Source organism: Bubalus bubalis, chromosome 9, assembly GCF_019923935.1.
Source record: "Bubalus bubalis isolate 160015118507 breed Murrah chromosome 9, NDDB_SH_1, whole genome shotgun sequence".
Lineage (NCBI taxonomy): Eukaryota > Metazoa > Chordata > Mammalia > Artiodactyla > Bovidae > Bubalus > Bubalus bubalis.
In genome coordinates, this window is record NC_059165.1 from 93,520,460 (window position 1) to 93,539,141 (window position 18,682).

At 43.9% G+C, this 18,682-nt stretch overlaps 1 protein-coding gene across 1 annotated transcript in view; it reads left to right on the forward strand.

The window, feature by feature from the left end:
- VAV1 (vav guanine nucleotide exchange factor 1) overlaps nt 1-16,992 on the forward strand; it is a 64,281-nt gene extending 47,289 nt beyond the window's left edge. Inside the window, exons 23-27 of the mRNA XM_025293333.3 lie at nt 4,731-4,847; nt 7,277-7,364; nt 11,972-12,086; nt 14,374-14,525; nt 16,277-16,992. Coding sequence (XP_025149118.1) covers nt 4,731-4,847; nt 7,277-7,364; nt 11,972-12,086; nt 14,374-14,525; nt 16,277-16,330 — 526 coding nt within the window. The 3' untranslated portion in view covers nt 16,331-16,992. The remainder of the gene's footprint in view (nt 1-4,730; nt 4,848-7,276; nt 7,365-11,971; nt 12,087-14,373; nt 14,526-16,276) is intronic.
- The last annotated feature ends 1,690 nt before the right edge of the window (nt 16,993-18,682 follow it).

The window sequence follows — 18,682 nt, forward strand, 5'->3', positions numbered from 1 at the left end:
ACTATATATTGCATAATGTAGTTCAGTTCAGTTCAGTTCAGTCGCTTAGTCATGTCCGACTCTTTGCGACCCCATGAATCGCAGCACACCAGGCCTCCCTGTCCATCACCAACTCCCGGAGTTCACTCAGACTCACGTCCATCAAATTGGTGATGCCATCCAGCCATCTCATCCTCTGTTGTCCCCTTCTCCTCCTGCCCCCAATCTCTCCCAGCATCAGAGTCTTTTCCAAAGAGTCAACTCTTCGCATGAGGTGGCCAAAGTACTGGAGTTTCAGCTTTAGCATCGTTCCTTCCAAAGAAATCCCAGGGCTGATCTCCTTCAGAATGGACTGGTTGGATCTCCTTGCAGTCCAAGGGACTGTCAAGAGTCTTCTCCAACACCACAGTTAATAAGCATCAATTCTTTTTCTTCACAGTCCAACTCTCACATCCATACATGACTACTGGAAAAACCATAGCCTTGACTAGACGGACCTTTGTTGGCAAAGTAATGTCTCTGCTTTTGAATATGCTATCTAGGTTGGTCATAACTTTTCTTCCAAGGAGTAAGCGTCTTCTAATTTCATGGCTGCAGTCACCATCTGCAGTGATTTTGGAGCCCCCAAAAATAAAGTCTGACACTGTTTCCCCATCTATTTGCCACGAAGTGATGGGACCAGATGCCATGATCTTCGTTTTCTGAATGTTGAGTTTTAAGCCAACTTTTTCACTCTCCTCTTTCACCTTCATCAAGAGGCTTTTTAGTTCCTATTCACTTTCTGCCATAAGAGTGGTGTCATCTGCATATCTGAGGTTATTGATATTTCTCCCGGCAATCTTGATTCCAGCTTGTGCTTCTTCCAGCCCAGCGTTTCTCATGATGTACTCTGCATATAAGTTAAATAAGCAGGGTGACAATATACAGCCTTATAATGTAGTTAGTTATATATTAAATATACAGCCTATAATGTAGTTAGTTATATATTAAAATATATAATGTAATTATATATATAATTAATACATATTAGGTTATATGTGTATATGATGGGAAGCCCTGGTGGTTCTGCAGTAAAGAATCTACCTGCCAATATTTGACAATGCAGGAGATGCAGGTTTGATCCCTGGCTGGGGACGGTCCCCTGGATAAGGAAATGACAGCCCACTTCAGTATTCTTGCCTGAGAAATCCCATGGACAAAGAAGCCTGGCCAGCTATAGTGCATGGGATGGCAAAGAGTCAGACACGATTTAGAGACTTAACAACAAAAATGTATGATTAACATATATTATTTATGTTATATTCACACTTAGAGCATATAGGCATATTCACACATATATTATCTGTAATTATATGGTATATAATATAAATTGTTATATATTTACATACACATTCATTTTATATATAATAAATAATTCATATTTATATCATAAATGCATTATATATAGTTAGTATATATTATTTATGTTGCATACTAATTCCATACATACTGTCTATAATTGTATGCTGCTGCTGCTAAGTCGCTTCAGTTGTGTCCGACTCTGTGCGACCCCATAGACGGCAGCCCACCAGGCTCCCCCGTCCCTGGGATTCTCCAGGCAAGAACACTGGAGTGGGTTGCCATTTCCTTCTCCAATGCATGAAAGTGAAAAAATTAAGTGAAGCCGCTCAGTCGTGTCCGACTCCTAGCGACCCCATGGACTTCAGTCCACCAGGCCCCTCTGTCCATGGGATTTTCCAGGCAAGAGTACTGGAGTGGGGTGCCATCGCCTTCTCCATAATTGTATAGTATATAATATATATTATGTGTTATATATTAATGTTTATATTTATAGCATAAACACATTGACATCATATTTATATAATTATGACATCATATTTATAAAATTTATATATATAATTTATATAATTATGACTTATAATTATGTGTTATCTATAGTTAATATATATTTTTATGTTATATACTTAAATTTATGCTATTAATATATTCATATTCTTGCTGATACATCATATATAATACTACATTATCTATAATTAATATATATTATTTCTGTTGTATATTTGCACTTATAGCATAATTATATTCATAGTCACATCTCTATTTATTTTTCACATTTATATTAAATGTACATTTACAATGGTATGCAACCAGCACCTCTCTCTAACTCCGAAACATTCTCATTACCCCCAAAAGAAATGCCCCCCTTGTCAACAGTGACCCCTCCTCTCCCTCCCCAAGCCCTGACAACCATGAACACACTTTCTGTGTCTATGAGTTTGCCAGTTCTGGGTGCTTCATATAAATGGAATTCTACCCTGTGTGCCCTTTGTGACTGGCTTCTCTCACTCAGCACCACGTTTTCAGGGTTCATTCACCTTATAGCACTTAATCAGTACTTTATTCCTTTGTATGGTTGCTTTTGCAATTTAGAAAATATTGCATTAAAGTGCTACTTATTTTCTTTGTTGTTATTTATCCTGATGACTGAGTTTTTTGCCTTGCCCTTTAATTTTTGTACCTGAGGCTGTGTCTCACTCTCTTCATCCTATTTCCATCCTGGTGACCACACAGATGGGCAGACAGTAGACACTCAGTAAATACCTTTCCAGAAATGCCAAATTTCAGAGTAAAAGGAAAAAAAAAAAAAAGCCCACACCTGTTTTTCTATACTCATACTCTCAATAGTTCTGAAACCAAATGTGTGGGTTTTTTGTTTTTTTTTTTTAATTCTCCGCACCTAACAATTCTCTAATTCTACAGACTCCAGCTTGGGTGTGCTACGATTCAATTTGATTCTGACACGATTTGTCTGGAGTTAGCGACAAATCCCATAGATTAAAGGCTTGGTTTCTAGCTCGGTTTACCTAGCTCACATGGTAAAAAAAATCCATGTGCAGTGCAGGAGACCTGGGTTCAATCCCTGGGTTGGGAAGATCCCCTGGAGAAGGAAATAGCAACCCACTCCAGTATTCTTGCCTGGAGAATCCCATGGACAGAGGAGCCTGGCAGGCTACAGTCCATAGAGTTGCAAAGAGTCGGACACGACTGAGTGACTAACACACTTCAAGAGGTAGCCCTCCACTTTAGATGACAATCACAAGCCTGGGTCACCCAGAGTTCTGACCCACCAGCCACAAATGGGAGCTTCCCATAGCCCCCTCCTTGGGTTTGATAATTTGCTAACACAAACTCCCAGAACTTGTAGAAACAGTTTCCTTACTAGACTGTTTATTATCAAAGGATTCAAATCAGGAACAGTCAGATAGAAGAGTTGCTTGGGGCAAGGTATGGGGAAATGGGACAGGGCTTCCATGCCCTCTCTGGGCTTGCACCCACCCACCCCACCCCTGGTATCTCCCTGTGTTCACCAACCTGGAATCTCTCCAAACACTTTGGTTGGGACTTCCCTGGTAGTTCAGTGGTTAAGACTTTGCACGTCCCATGCAGGGGGCACAGGTTCGATCCCTGGTCAGGGAAGTAGGATCCCACATGACGAGTGGTGGTGGTTAGGAATCCCCAGCCCACCCCCACCCCCGCCCCCCGCAAAAAAAAAAAAATCAAAACTATTTGGTTGGAGTTCGGTTGAGGCATCTTTATATAGGCAAGATTGATTAAATTATGGGTCGTTAGTGATGGATTCAACCTCCATCTTTGCAGATGTGGAGGTGGGGCAGGGCTGAAAATGTCAAGCCTCTAATCACATGGCTCTTCTGACTACTAACCCTCATCCTGAGCCTATTAAAGAGCCCCCAGGGGCTTCCCTGGTATAGTGGCTAAGACTCCAAGCTCCCCATGCAGGGGGCCTGAGTTCGATCCCTGGTCAGGGAACTAGATCCCACGTGCAGCTAATAGTTTGCAAGCTGCGACAAAGACCGATGATCCTGCACGCCTCAACTAAGACCCAGGGCAGCCAAGTAAATAAAAGTAAATATTAAAAAAAAAAGAGCCCCAGTCAGCTTATTAGCATACAAAAAGACACTTATTGGGCTTCCCTGGTGGCTCAGAAGTAAAGAATCTGCCTGCCAATGAAGGAGAAACTGGTTCTATCCCTGGTCCGGGAAGATCCCACATGCTGTGGAGCAACTAAACCCGTCTGCCACAACTATTGAGCCTGGGCTCTAAAGCCCGGGAGCCGCAACTACTTAGCCCATGTGCCCCAATAGAGAAAAGCCTACACAGCAACAAAGACCCAACACAGCCAAAAATAAAAATAAATAAAAATTTTAAAAAGACATATTACTTTGGAGATTCCAAAGGTTTTAGGAGTTATATGGAGAAGGCAATGGCAACCCACTCCAGTACTCTTGCCTGGAAAATCCCATGGGCGGAGGAGCCTGGTAGGCTGCAGTAGATGGGGTCGTGAAGAGTTGGACACAACTGAGCGACTTCACTTTTACTTTTCACTTTCATGCATTGGAGAAGGAAATGGCAATCCACTCCAGTGTTCTTGCCTGGAGAATCCCAGGGACAGGGGAGCCTGGTGGGCTGCTGTCTATGGGGTCGCACAGAGTCAGACACAACTGAAGCAACTTAGCAGCAGCAGCATGCCAGGAAAGGGTGGAGAGCATAGAGAACAAATATATTTCTTCCTGTATCGCACTGAGACATAGCTACACCCAAAGGATTGTGTTGTTTCCTGAAATCCAATTGTGAAACCTTGGGCGTGACTTAAAGGTGTCTAATGGCCACTGCCTCCCCCAGGTTTACCTATCAGAGTTATGTGAACCTCTCTTCTTGGTATGTCTTGACAGGTACGCTGGCCCCATGGAGCGAGCCGGGGCGGAAAGCATTCTTACCAACCGCTCGGATGGGACGTTCTTGGTGCGGCAGAGGGTGAAGGATGCCGCAGAATTTGCCATCAGCATTAAGTAATTTCTTCTTTCCTGGCCCGTTTCCCCTTGTGAGCTGAGCACTTCAGGTGCTTAGGAAGGATGAAACCATTTGGGTATTGTTTCCGAGGGCTCTGAAGAGCTCCAGTACCAGTCCTTTATGTCTCAGCACAGGAAAAGAATTCAGCGAGAGGCAAAGTGATAGATATGAAGTGACTTTTATTAGGATAGTATGCTTGTGAGGTTTACGAAAGGGTGAGCCAGAAATGCTCTGCCCTAAGAACTCACTGGGCTACAATTTCATAAACAAATGAAAAGTGAGGAGGGGGACGAGAACTTCTTTGACTTTCTTGAATAGATAGATGTCATGCTTCCGGCATCAGCTCCTCCTCCCCCAGGTTGAGTAGGAGAGTTTTCTTGTCCCTATGTGGTCCACAAATTATTGTTCTTCTTATGTGCAGAGAGCATGTCCTAGGATTCATTAACTTACTGAGCTCCCTGGGCAGGAGGTGGGGCTCATGTCACCATTGTTTTATTGTTTTGGGTCATGTCCCGAGCCTCTGTGACATGCCTGTGTGGCTAAGCAAGCCTGCTTGGTTTTGTGGTTAAGCAAATCTGCTTTCTTGAGTAATCATTAACTTACAGGGGTCTCCCATGTTTTTCTATTTACAATCCCTTAGTGGGATTGAGTGTTTAATCACCTACTTTGTCCCTTTGCTCTGTCCCTGTCAAGACGATTGACTATTGTACGTTAACAAGTCACTTTTTATTGAGCTCCTGTAGGGTCCTGTGTGTTTTTAATTTTTGTTTTTTATTTCTTTTCATTGATTGGTAACCCACAGGAAAAAAAGATATGCTTCTTAAGGCTCTAAGGGGACATTAAGCATACTCGTTGTTGTTGTATGCTGTGTACTGTCCGCCTCTTTGTGACCCCATGGACTGCAGCATACCAGGCTTCCCTGTCCTTCACCATCTCCCTGAGTTTGCTCCAACTCATGTCCATTGATGGGTGATGCCATAAGAGGCAGAAATGCAGTCTGGACCCAAGTCTTGCAGACCCTGGCTGTCCTGCCTTTCTGTTTGTTTTGGGTGCAGCTTCTTTCTTGTGGTGACTCGTTTCCTTGTTGGTTTTTTCATTTTGTCTTGTGATGATAAGTGGGGCTTTCCCCATGGACATCTTTGCAGCTTGGGTCTCCAGAGATTTTGCATTTGCTTCCGTTGGGAATCACCAACAAGTTTACTTCTTTTTCAGATTAAAATAGTTTTGTTTAATTCTTAGTTTCCCAGTCTATACAGGTGGTTTAAGTATAAACGCTAAACCCGTAAGAAGGTGAGGTTAAGATGATGAATTCTTAAGTGTGACTTCTCTATTTTGAGTCTGAGACAAACAAGCTTTCACATGGTCCCTGCTGTGCTGATGGGTGGAGTTTTTCTAGAGCACGTTTTCCCCTCTGAGGATGTAGCTTTTTGACTTGACAGTCCAGCCTTTTGGAATGAGGGTGGGTCTCAGTGCCAACTCTCTACCCAACAAGGACACAATAACTCATCTCGTATTTCTGTGTGATCAAGATGTATGCTCTAGGGAATTCCCTGGTGGTCCAGTGGGGGCTGCCTTGCCTGCAATGTGGGAGACCCAGGTTTAATCCCTTGGTCAGAAAGATCCCCTGGAGAAGGAAATGGCAACTCACTCCAGTATTCTTCCCTGGAGAATTCCATGGACAGAAGAGCCTGGTGGGCTACAGTCCATGGGGTCACAAAGAGTTGCACACGATTGAGCAACTAACACTTTTACTTTCCAATGGTTAGGACTACTGAGGGCCTGAGTTTGATCCCTGGTTGGAGATCCTGCAAGCTGCCTCGCACAGCCAAAATTGAATTGACACATACTTTTAAGTTTCATCCTCATTTTGTCCTTTGGGGGATTTCCCTTACTTTTTTTTTTTTTTTTAAGAGTTCAGCATTCTTCTCTCAGCATTTCTAGGGGTTTTCTGAAGTAGAATTTTTTTTTTTTTGGTTATCTAGTTCTTCATGTAAACAGAACCACTCCTGCCAATTCGTCTCTTCCGGATCCTTACTAGTCTGTGGTCTGCCATATTGGTGGAAATGAATTCCCTTCTCCTACATCCTTTAGATTCTATGGTCCTTTGTATTGGTGGAAGTGGAGATTTCATTCAATCTATTCTAGAAGGATGCCTTGCTTACCGAGTCTATTTGACTTCTCGACAACCCTGAGTTAAGGAAGATGATTCCTATTACACAGGGAAGAAATGAAGGCTTAGAACAGCAAAGTCTCCAGGGAAGGGATTCTGTTGAGTTCCAGTGGTTGCCCGTTCCCTCCAGTAGCCAAGTACCCTTCTTCCATGGTTGGCGTGCGGGGTTATAGCCTGGGACTGAGACGCAACAGGAAATAGGCCTGAATTCCCCGACTCGGGTCTCGGTGACATCTTGCTCTCTTTCCCTGCATGCAGGTATAATGTTGAAGTCAAGCATATTAAAATCATGACAGCAGAAGGACTGTACCGGATTACAGAAAAGAAAGCTTTCAGGGGACTTACGGTAAGGGTCAATCTACCCCTAACCCCAGTCTTTCAGAGTCTAAGTTGGACCCTCTCTGAGGCTCCACCTTAGGACCCCTTTTCCTCCATCCAGAATAACCACTCCAAGAGGCACTATGGAGCAACTGGCTTTAAACTTGTTTTTCTAATCACCAACAATGAGAAGAAGAATAATAACAACAGTAGCTGCAGTGATCATTTGCAAAGCACTTGTTGAATGCCAGACATATTATCATTAGGACTGCAGGTCATTCGCTCAGCTCTGAGTTCCCATTTCACAGATGGGGGAAACTGAGGTTTAGTTCTCATCTGGTGTCATAGAATGGCAGAGTCTCTGTTTTTGTCAGACATCAAGAGTTAGTTCTTCTTCAAGGCAGACATAGAGACACAGACATAGAGAACCAGTGTATGGACACCAAGGTGGGTAAGGGGGAGTGGGATGGATTGGGAGATTGGGACTGGCATATATACACTAATATGTGTGAAACAGAAAACTAATGAAAGCCTGCTGTATAGCACAGGGAACTCTACTTAATGCTCTGCTGCTGCTGCTGCTGCTGCTAAGTCGCTTCAGTCATGTCCGCCTCTGTGCGACCCCATAGACAGCAGCCCACCAGGCTCCCCTGTCCCTGGGATTCTCCAGGCAAGAACACTGGAGTGGGTTGCCAGTTCCTTCTCCAATGCAGGAAAGTGAAAAGTGAAAGTGAAGTCGCTCAGTCGTGTCCGACTCTGTGCGACCCCCATGGACTGCCGCCTATCAGGCTCCTCTGTCCATGGGATTTTCCAGGCAAGAGTACTGGAGTGGGGTGCCATTGCCTTCTCCGACCTAATGCTCTGTGGTGACCTAAATGGGAAGGAAATCCAAGAAAGAGGGGATATATATATATATGTACATAGAGCTGATTCACATTGCTGTATAGCAGAAATGAACACAACATTGTAAAGCAACTATACCCCAATTTAAAAAGATTTAGCTCTCCTTAACCTGTTTAATGATCATTTCATGGAGAATCCAGAGGCCTTTCAAGTGTTTTTGCTTCTATTTGTTGCTGTGCAATTTTGGGCTATCTTTTAGACCTCTTAAGCCCATTGATAAGGCTCATGGATCGTGCCCATGGTCTGTGGATCCTTGAGGAGCTTTGAATTCTCTGGTAAAAAAATCTAGAATTTTGCATATATCTGCATTTTTTTTTTTTTTTTGAGGAAGGTGTCTCAAATTTCATTTGAGCTTCAAACATATCCTTTACTCCCCCAAAGGTTAGGGACTGTTCATTCATTCCACATATCTTTTTCTCCCCCAAACTTTTTATTCTGAAAATTTTTCCTCCCCCCGTTTTTTTTTTTTTTTTTTTTCTGAAAAATTACTGAGATGTTACTGGAATAGTGTCATGAATATTTGTGGGCCTTTCACCTGGTTTTACTGATTGGTTGTTAATATTCTTCCTCTTTTGCTTTCTTTCTCTCCCTCTCTGCCTCTACACACACACACACACACACACACACACACATTTGTTTTGCACTATTTAGGAGTAATTCACAGATATCAAGATCTTCCCTATAATTTAGAAAAATGGTACCGATGAACCTATTGCAGGGCGGAGATGTAGAGAACAGACTTGTGGGCGCGGTGCGGGGAGGAGAGGGCGGGACAAACCTAGAGAGCAGTGTGGAAACATACACGCTGCCATGTGTAATGCTGTGCTAAGTTGCTTCAGTTGTGTCCAACTCTTTATGGCCCCATGGACTGTAGCCCGCCAGGCTCCTCTGTCCATGGGATTCCCCAGGCAAGAATACTGGAGTGGGTTGCCATGCCCTCTTCCAGAACCACGTGCAAAATAGATAACTCATGGGAAGTTGCTGTATAACGCAGAGATCACCCTGGTTCTCTGTGATGGCCTAGAGAGGCGGGAAGGGGTAGAAGGTGGCAGGGAGATTCAAGAGGGAGGGGACATAGGTACACTGAGAGCAGATTCACATTGTTGTATGGCAGAAACCAGCACAACATTGTAAGCAATTATCCTCCAATTAAAAATAAATTTAAAAAATTCTTCCTGTAAGTACTTTAGCATGCATATCTGAAGAGCCAAGACAATTTTTTTTCCCCTCACCACTGTATCATTATCACAGTCAGGGAGTTGAACGTTGATACAAAACTATTACCTAATACAGTGCGTTTTCCAAGCTCCCTGTTGGCCCCAATTACGTTTATTATAGCCTTTTCATCCCCAGGATGTAATCAGGGGAATCACACGTTGCATTCATGTGCTTAGTGTCTCTCTTAATTTGCGAGAGCTCCCCAGTCTTTTATTTATTTCTTTGGTCTTTCATGACATTGACGTTTTTTTGTTTGTTTTTCCAAGTGAGAGAATGTGTTAATCCAACAAAGATGAAATAAACAACCAGAGTTTTGAGTGTTTTTTCACACTTAATGAACCGGAAAAATATTTCAATTACATATAACAACTGTATTCTGTTAAAAAAAAAAAGGCACTCCCATCACCTATGACGTTGTCATTTTTAAAAAGAATTAAATGTGTTTATTTTTAACTGAAGGATAATTGTTTTATAGTATAGTATTGGTTTCTGCCAAACATCGGGCTTCTCTGATAGCTCAGGTGATAAAGAATCTGCCTGCAATGCAGAAGGCCCTGGTTCAATCACTGGCTTGGGAAGATCTGTTGGAGAAGGGATAGGCTACCCACTCCAGTATGCTTGGGCTTCCCTGGTGCCTCAGTTGGTAAAGAATCTGCCTGCACTGTGGGGGACCTGGGTTCGATCCCTAGGTTGGGAAGATCCCCTGGAGAAGGGAAAGGCCACTCAGTCCAGTATTCTGGTCTAGAGAATTCCACGGACTCTATAGTCCATGGGGTTGCAAACAGTCAGACATGACTGAGCAACTTTCACTTTCACTGCCAAACATCCACATGAATTAGGACACTGACATTTTTGAAGTCTAGAACTCCTAAACATATAAAATATTTTGTTTTGCAAAATGTCCCTTAATTTTGACTTGCCTTTTCCCCCACTCTTAGGATGAGCTTGAACATTTATGGGAGAAATAGTCATAAATGACACACATCTGACTCTTGAATTCAGATGAGTCTTATTATGGAGACTGGCCTTCCCTTGTGGCTCAACTGGTAAAGAATCCAGCTGCAATTTGGGAGACCTGGGTTCAATCGCTGGGTTGGGAAGATCCCTGGGAGAAGAGAAAGGCTACCTACTCCAGTATTCTGGCCTGGAGAATTCCATGAACTGTACAGTCCATCGGGTTGCAAAAAGTCAGACACGACTGAGTGACTTTCACACGTTCACATAGAGACCAGCTTTTGGCTATTACACTCTATCTCTTGTCCTAGGACTGAATGCTGGATCTGTCCTTTTCTAGCTGTGTGACCCTGGATGAGCCTTCTCTGTGACTCAGTTTCTCCATCTATAAAATAGGGGACTCACCAATGTATTTACCTCCCATGATTATTAAGAGATTTTAAAAAATATTTATTTTTTAAAACCAAAAAAAAAAAAAAAATGGGGGCTGGGTCTTCATTTCTGTGCGTGCTTTTCTCTACTTGCAGCAGGCAGGGGCTAGACTCTAGCTGAGGTGTGCAAGCTCTCAGTGTGGTGGCTTCTCTTGTTGCAGAGCCTTAGAAGGCTTGTGGGCTTCAGTAGTGGTGGCGCGTGGGCTCAGCACTTGCATCTCCTGGACTCTAGAGCACAGGCTCAGGAGTTGTGGAGCAGGGGTTTAGTTGCTCCGTGGCATATGGGATCATCCTGGATCAGGGATTGAACCCATGTCTCTTGCACTGGCAGGCAGACTCTTTACCACTGAGCCACCAGATCAGATCAGATCAGTCGCTCAGTCGTGTCCGACTCTTTGCCACCCCATGAATAGCAGCACGCCAGGCCTCCCTGTCCATCACCAACTCCCGGAGTTCACTCAGACTCACGTCCATCGAGTCAGTGATGCCATCCAGCCGTCTCATCCTCTGTCGTCCCCTTCTCCTCTTGCCCCCAATCCCTCCCAGCATCAGAGCCACCAAAGAAGCCCCTAAATATTTATTTTTAATTAGCAGATAATTTCTTTACAATGTTGTGTTGGTTTCTGCCATACAATAATGTGAATCAGCCATAAATATACCTATATCTCCTCCCCCTTGAGCCTCCCTTCCACCCCTCTAGGTTATTAAGAGATTTTGATGATGTGTGGTTGCACACCGACCAGCACACAGTAGTTGCTTCATAAACAACATCTATTATTATTACAATTATCTGTAAAAATAGAGCTCTTGACACCCAGAGGGTGGAGGGGGTGTTTGGTTTTGGTGAACTGGTCGTCAAGCAAGTTGATTATTTGGTAAGTTTATCATGAAACAAACGATATTAGGAGAACTGTCTTGAGACAATGTGATTTCTTCCCCATAAAATGGTCCTGGCCTCTGGGAAGGGAGTTAGCTCCCTGTCAAGGGGAGCTTTCAAGGAGTCTGTTGCCAGGGAGCGCAGAAGAGGGGTCTGTTTCACACAAGGAGTTGGACGTGGTTCCTTCCGGCTCTGGCTCCCTCCCTTGTGGGCTGGCCCGCTGGAAGAGCATCTGTCCTGTTCTCTTTCTAGGAGCTGGTGGAATTCTACCAACAGAACTCTCTGAAGGATTGCTTCAAGTCGCTGGACACCACCCTGCAGTTCCCCTTCAAGGAGCCTGAGAGGAGAGCCATCAACAAACCATCAGGTAGGAGGCCTCCAGAGGGGGGCCCGTAGCGCCAGCTCCTTCCTGTAGTGCAGGGAACGCTGGGGGATGCTGAGAACATTGCTGCCAGCGGGCGTGGAGAAGTCCTATCTGTGAAACAGCCTGAACTCCTTCCCACTTGCAGTTTGTCTCTTTGCTCCTGAGAGATCTGCATATCCATTTGCTTGGATGAAAGGGGTTACTTTCATATTTGGGAAAATGAGGATACAAGAAACCAGAAGGGTGCTCATCTGTATCTTTTAAGCCTTTAATTTTGTATTAAATCAGGCATTAATCAGTATCGATAACCTTCTCCTGGGCTTCCCTGGTGGCTCAGATTGTAAAGAATCTGCCTGCAATTCAGGAGACCCGGGTTCCAACCCTGGGTCGGGAAGAGCCTCTGGAGAAGGGAATGGCTACCCACTCTAGTGTTCTTGTTGGGATAATCCCATGGATAAAGGAACCTGGAGGGCTACAGTCCATGGGGTCATAGAGAGTTGGACACGACTGAGTGACTAAAACAACAAAAAACTTTCTCCCACAGAAAGGCAAGATCTTTAGCATTCTCTTACTTCTGTTTTCCTTTGTATAGCTTACTAACCTGGTTTGTTGAAATTTTCTGGAGTGTTGGCTATGGTTTTCTGTGAGTGACAACAATCATGCCTTACATTTTAGGAATTCTTTCTTCACCATTGCATTTCAATTTGCAAAGTTGTTATCAAGCATTGTTTGAACTGTCTACACTTCTTATTTTCCATGTTTTCCTTTATTTTTAAAATTCCTTATTCTAATTCAAATTTTATTTTGCTGGAGCGCATTCTGGAGTATGTTTGGTGGAAAAGTCACATGGGTGGTGGAGTTTCTGAATTCTTACCTGTCCAAAAAAAATTTTAAGATGGATTTAAAAATTAATTATTGTTCAAATGTTTGCCTATAAAATAACAGTTCCCCACCGAAAAAAGCTGTATTTTTGAGAAAGCAACACCAGCACAACATCGGGACTCTAAGATGAAAATTGTCCTTATTCTCATCACCCAATCAGATGTTTCTGTCTGCACATTTCTTCCTGGAAAATATATTCAGTCAGCCTATCTGCAGAAATACTACAAACTAATTTTCTACAATATCACTTAATATTGTACTTTGAGAAGTTTTCCTGTGTCCCTTTCCCCTTTGCTTATCTTTCTCTCTCTTTTTCTTTTCTTGTTTCTAAAAAAAAAAACAACTACTGTTTGTTTATTTATTTGGCTGTGCAGGGTCTTAGTTCGGCACCCAGGATCTTCCCTCTTCATTGTGACATCCAGGATCTTTTTAGTTGTGACATGCGGGACCTTGAGGTGTGGCATATGAACACTTAGTTATGACATGTGGGATCCAGTTCCCTGCCCAAGGATTGAACCTGGGCCCCCTGCATTGGGAGCACAGAATCTTAGCCACTGAGTCACCAAAGGAAGCCCATCTCCTTCTCTTTTTTAACTCTTGCTGCTAAGTCACTTCAGTCGTGTCCGACTCTGTGCGACCCCATAGACGGGCCCACCAGGCTCCCCTGTCCCTGGGATTCTCCAGGCAAGAACGCTGGAGTGGGTTGCCATTTCCTTCTCCAATGCAGGAAAGTGAAAAGTGAAAGTGAAGTCACTCAGTCATGTCCTACTCTTTGCAACCCCACGGATTGCAGTCCACCAGGCTCCTCCGCTATGGGATTTTCCAGGCAAGAGTACTGGAGTCGGGTGCCATTGCCTTCTCCTTTTAACTCTTAGACCTCCTTCATATAATTAATATTATCTGGAATGAAAATTTCCACATCTTTCTTCTGTTTCTCTTACTATGAATATATGCGTGTGTTTGTTAGTTGCTCAGTTACATCCAATTCCTTGTGACCCCATGGACTCTAGCCCACCAGGCTCCTCTGTCCATGGAATTTTCCAGGCAAGAATACTGGAGTGCCTTGCCATTTCATCCTCCAGAGGATCTTCCTGACCAAGGGTCTCCTGCATCGCAAATAGTTCTTTACCATCTGAGCCACTAGGAAAGCATGAATAGATACAAAACATTTTAAAGATCATATATGGTATTATCCTCTAAATTTGCACCCTGGTTGGGCTGGAAGAATGATTCTGGGAAGACAGCTGTCTTCCCTCAGAACACAGGGTGCCCAAGACTCAGTGGAAAGAAGCATCGAGGGGTCCTTTACCCCAGCACATTCTCCTAAGAGCGTTGTCCTCTGCAGGTGGTGGGAGGGTGGGAGGGCTCTGCTCCGGGCTGTTTCCCATGTCTGCTCTCTGCCGTACAGCCGGGAGCATCAAGATCTTTGGCACTGCTAAAGCCCGCTATGACTTCTGCGCCCGGGACCGATCAGAGCTGTCCCTCAAAGAAGGCGACATCGTCAAGATCCTTAACAAGAAGGGGCAGCAGGGCTGGTGGCGAGGGGAGATCTACGGCCGGGTGAGTCGGGGCGGGGCTCTGCCATGACAGTGGAGCTGTCCTGGATGGTGGACTGGGGAGAGTGGGCAGGGGGGCGTCCCTGGTTGGAAAGGAGGAAGGGACAGAGATTTCATGTATGCATCTTGCATTTATTTATTGAGTACCTACTATGTGCCATTCTGCTGGGTGCTGAGGAGGCACAAAGGAGCACAGTACCATCACTGTCCTACGAAACTCATAATTTAGTGGGAAATGTAGAACTGTGAACATGCCCTCGTAAGAGTGAATGGTCAAGATTGAGATGGGGAATCGTAAGGCACCTTGGGAGCCCCCGGGAAACCTCTGACTCACCCTGGATGAGGTCAAGACACCTTCTGAGAGGCAAGCTGATCACTGAGGGATGAGTAAAGTTAGCCAGGTAAAAAGGTCACAGTTGGGGGGGAGGGGGACCAGTGTGGGAAGCTATTGCAAACAAACCATCATGTGCAAAGGCCCTGGGGTGAGAGAGTGAATGGCATGTTTGGGGGAACCTGAAGGGAGGAGTTTGTCTGTCTTACCCACGTCAGTATCTCCAGTGCCTGGAACAGTGGCTGTCATGTAGTTGCTCAATATTTATTGAATGCATGAAGAGGCAGACCAACCACTTTTGCCTTCTGTGTTCTTTGCCTGAATTTGGACTTTCAGGAGGGAACTCAAATTTTCTCAGAAAACTTTGCTTCTCTTTGCTTCTTATTTTTGTCTCACAAAGGGGGAGAAAGTCTTCTTTATTTCATCTGCTGATGAATTTCTAGTCTCCAGCATATTGCCTTGCTTGTATCGGTTTCTCAAAAAATACTTGTTGAATGAATATAAGAGCAGCAGTTAGGAGCTTAAATTCTACCAGAGGGAAACATGAAAAGTGACCTCTGGATAATTGCTTAGGAGAGCAGTTTTAGGAGCCATAGAGGGTAAATGTATTGTGTGATGGAGGACAAATGGGGTTTGAGGGAGCCTTCTGGGGTGTTTAGGAAGATCTGCGCTATAAAGAATTCATCTACCCATCCACCCATCCATTGTTATATCCATCCATCCACCCACCCACCCATCCATCCATCATTTTGTCCATCCATACATTGTTTACCCATCCATCCATCATTCCATCCATCCATCCATTCATCCATCCACTCATCATTCAATCATTCATCCATTATTACATCCACCCATCCCTTGTTCATCCATCCATTCATTCCATCCATCCATCCATCATTCCATCATCCATCCATCATCCCATTCATCCATCCGTTGTTCATCCATCCATCCATCATCCATCCATCTATCTTTTCAATATTTATTAAGGATTTACTGTGTTCCAGGAACTATTCTAGGTTTTTGGAACTCAGTGATGAATCAGACAGACAAAAATCCCTGCCCTGTTGTAGGGAAGAGAGGGGGAACAGAGAACAAGTCTGTAAATAAGTAACATATATAATCAATTAGATGGTGAAAAGTGTTATGGAAAAGTAGTAAGTGGGGGTGAAGAGTGTTGGGGTGGGTGAGGTTTGCAGTGCTTAAATTGGATGGTTTGAAGTCCTTATGGATAAGGTGATGCATGAGTAAAGGACAGGAGGAGGTGCAGGTGGTCAGCTGAGGGTGTATCCGGGGAGCTACTTTCTGGGGTAGAAGGTGTGGCAGGTGCAAAGGCCCTGAGGTAGAGGAAACCTGGCCGGTGTGTCAAGGAACAGCGGGAGAATGCACAGAGAGGCCGCCCTGACTCCTTCCCTGTCTCTTTCCAGATTGGCTGGTTCCCCTCCAACTATGTAGAAGAGGACTATTCTGAGTACTGCTGAGCCTTGGCACATTGGCAGAGAGACAAGAGATTCCAGGCTCCAAGCCCAGGATGAACAGCAGTGGGGCCAGGAGCTGGGACAGATCCTGGTGGGCTGAGAGTCCGCGGACTGTGGAGGGCTAGCGTCCAGCTGGCAGGACTCCAGGGATGATGCCCTGCCATGGTTAATTTATAACACATGCATTTCCTCTTGGGTCCCCTTGAGAAGGTGGGGCTCTAGGCAACTACTTCCAATATAATGATAAATGGATGGACTGTGTCAAACCTGCAAGGGGAATGGTGGGAGAGGGAGTTGGGACAGACACAAGCCCCCTCACTGATTCCTGCTTTCCAGCTCTCTCACCTTTTTCTGTCACTGAAAAGACCTCCAAGACCTCCAAGTCCTCCAAAAGAATGAACTTATGGTTGCCGGTGGTGTGGGGTGGTGGGGGGAGGATGGGAGGAAGGGATAGTTAGGGAGTTTGGGATGGATATGTACACACTGCTGTATTTAAAATGGATAACAACAGGGACCTGCTGTGTGTAGCACATGGAACTCCAGTGCTCAAGGTTATGTGGAGCCTGGATGGGAGGGGAGTTTGGGGGAGAATGGACACATTTATGTATATGGCTGGGTCCCTTCACTATTCACTCGAAACTATCAAAACATTGTTTGTTAATTCAGTTCAGTTCAGTTCAGTTCAGTCGCTCAGTCGTGTCCGACTCTTTGCGACCCCATGAATCGCAGCACGCCAGGCCTCCCTGTCCATCACAAACTCCTTTGTTAATTGGCTATACCCAAATAGAAAATAAAAAAGTTTAGAATATCAAAACAAATAAGGCCTGAAATACGGAAATGGGACTCCTATGTGGCAGGAAAGAATTTTACACTCACAAATTGTTGTTGTTCAGTCACTAAGTCACGTCTGATTCTTTGCAGCCCCGTGGACTGCAGTACGCCAGGCTTCCCTGTCCTTCACTATCTCATGGAGTTTGCTCAAATTCATATCCATTGAGTCAGTGATGCTACCCAACCATCTCATGCTCTGTTGTCCTCTTCTTCTGCCCTCAATCTTTACAGCATCAGGGGCTTTTCCAATGAGTCAGATCTTCGTTACAGAAGGCCAAAGTGTTGGAGCTTCAGCTTCAGTATCAGTCATTCCAATGAATATTCAGGGTTGATTTCCTTTAGGACTGACTGGTTTGATCTCCTTGCTGCCTAGAGTCCAAGACTTTTTTTTTTGATGGCTACTGAAATATCAAATTTAATCATCTCATACATACAAGTGATTTTTAAAGCAAGTAATTCATTCATTTTTTTGATTCAGAAGTAACAATCTGAACTAGGTAAAAATGATGAATGAACTCCTCTAGACAAGAACTGCAGAAGGAAATGGCAAACCACTCCAGTATTCTTGCCTAGAAAATCCTGTGGATGGAGGAGCCTGGTGGGCTGTGTCCATAGGGTCGCTCAGAGCTGGACATGACCAAAGAGACTTAGCGGGGCAGCAGACAAAAACTCTTCATATTCAAAAACACTTCCAACATTTTTACTCCTGCTGGAAGATATATGTGTGTGTGTGATATTGACTCTATTTGACTATATATAGTTAGAAAGCCTTCCAGTTATACAGCATACAGTAATCTAGTTATGATTTTTAAGTAAAAATTCTTCTATTAATTATTCAAAAAAATTATCTCAACACTTTTGTATGTCAGGCACTATACCAAAGCCACTGAGAACAAATGTGAATAAGGCAGACATGCACCCTGCTCTTATGGAGCTTGAAAACTAGTGCTACCATTTTATTTTATTTTATTTTATTTTTTTAAATTTTATTTTATTTTTAAACTTTACAATACTGTATTAGTTTTGCCAAATATCAAAATGAATCTGCCACAGGTATATCTGTGTTCCCCATCCTGAACCCTCCTCCCTCCTCCCTCCCCATACCCTCCCTCTGGGTCGTCCCGGTTACTAGCCCCAAGCATCCAGTATCGTGCATCGAACCTGGACTGGCGACTCATTTCATACATGGTATTATACATGTTTCAATGCCATTCTCCCAATTCTCCCCACCCTCTCCCTCTCCCACAGAGTCCATAAGAGTGATCTATACATCAGTGTCTCTTTTGCTGTCTCGTACACAGGGTTATTGTTACCATCTTTCTAAATTCCATATATATGCGTTAGTATACTGTATTGGCGTTTTTCTTTCTGGCTTACTTCACTCTGTTTAATAGGTTCCAGTTTTATCCACCTCATTAGAACTGATTCAAATGTATTGCTTAAGAATCTTCTCTCGATATTTGGTAAAACTAATACAATATTGTAAAGTTTAAAAAATAAAATTAAAAAAAAAAAAGAATCTTC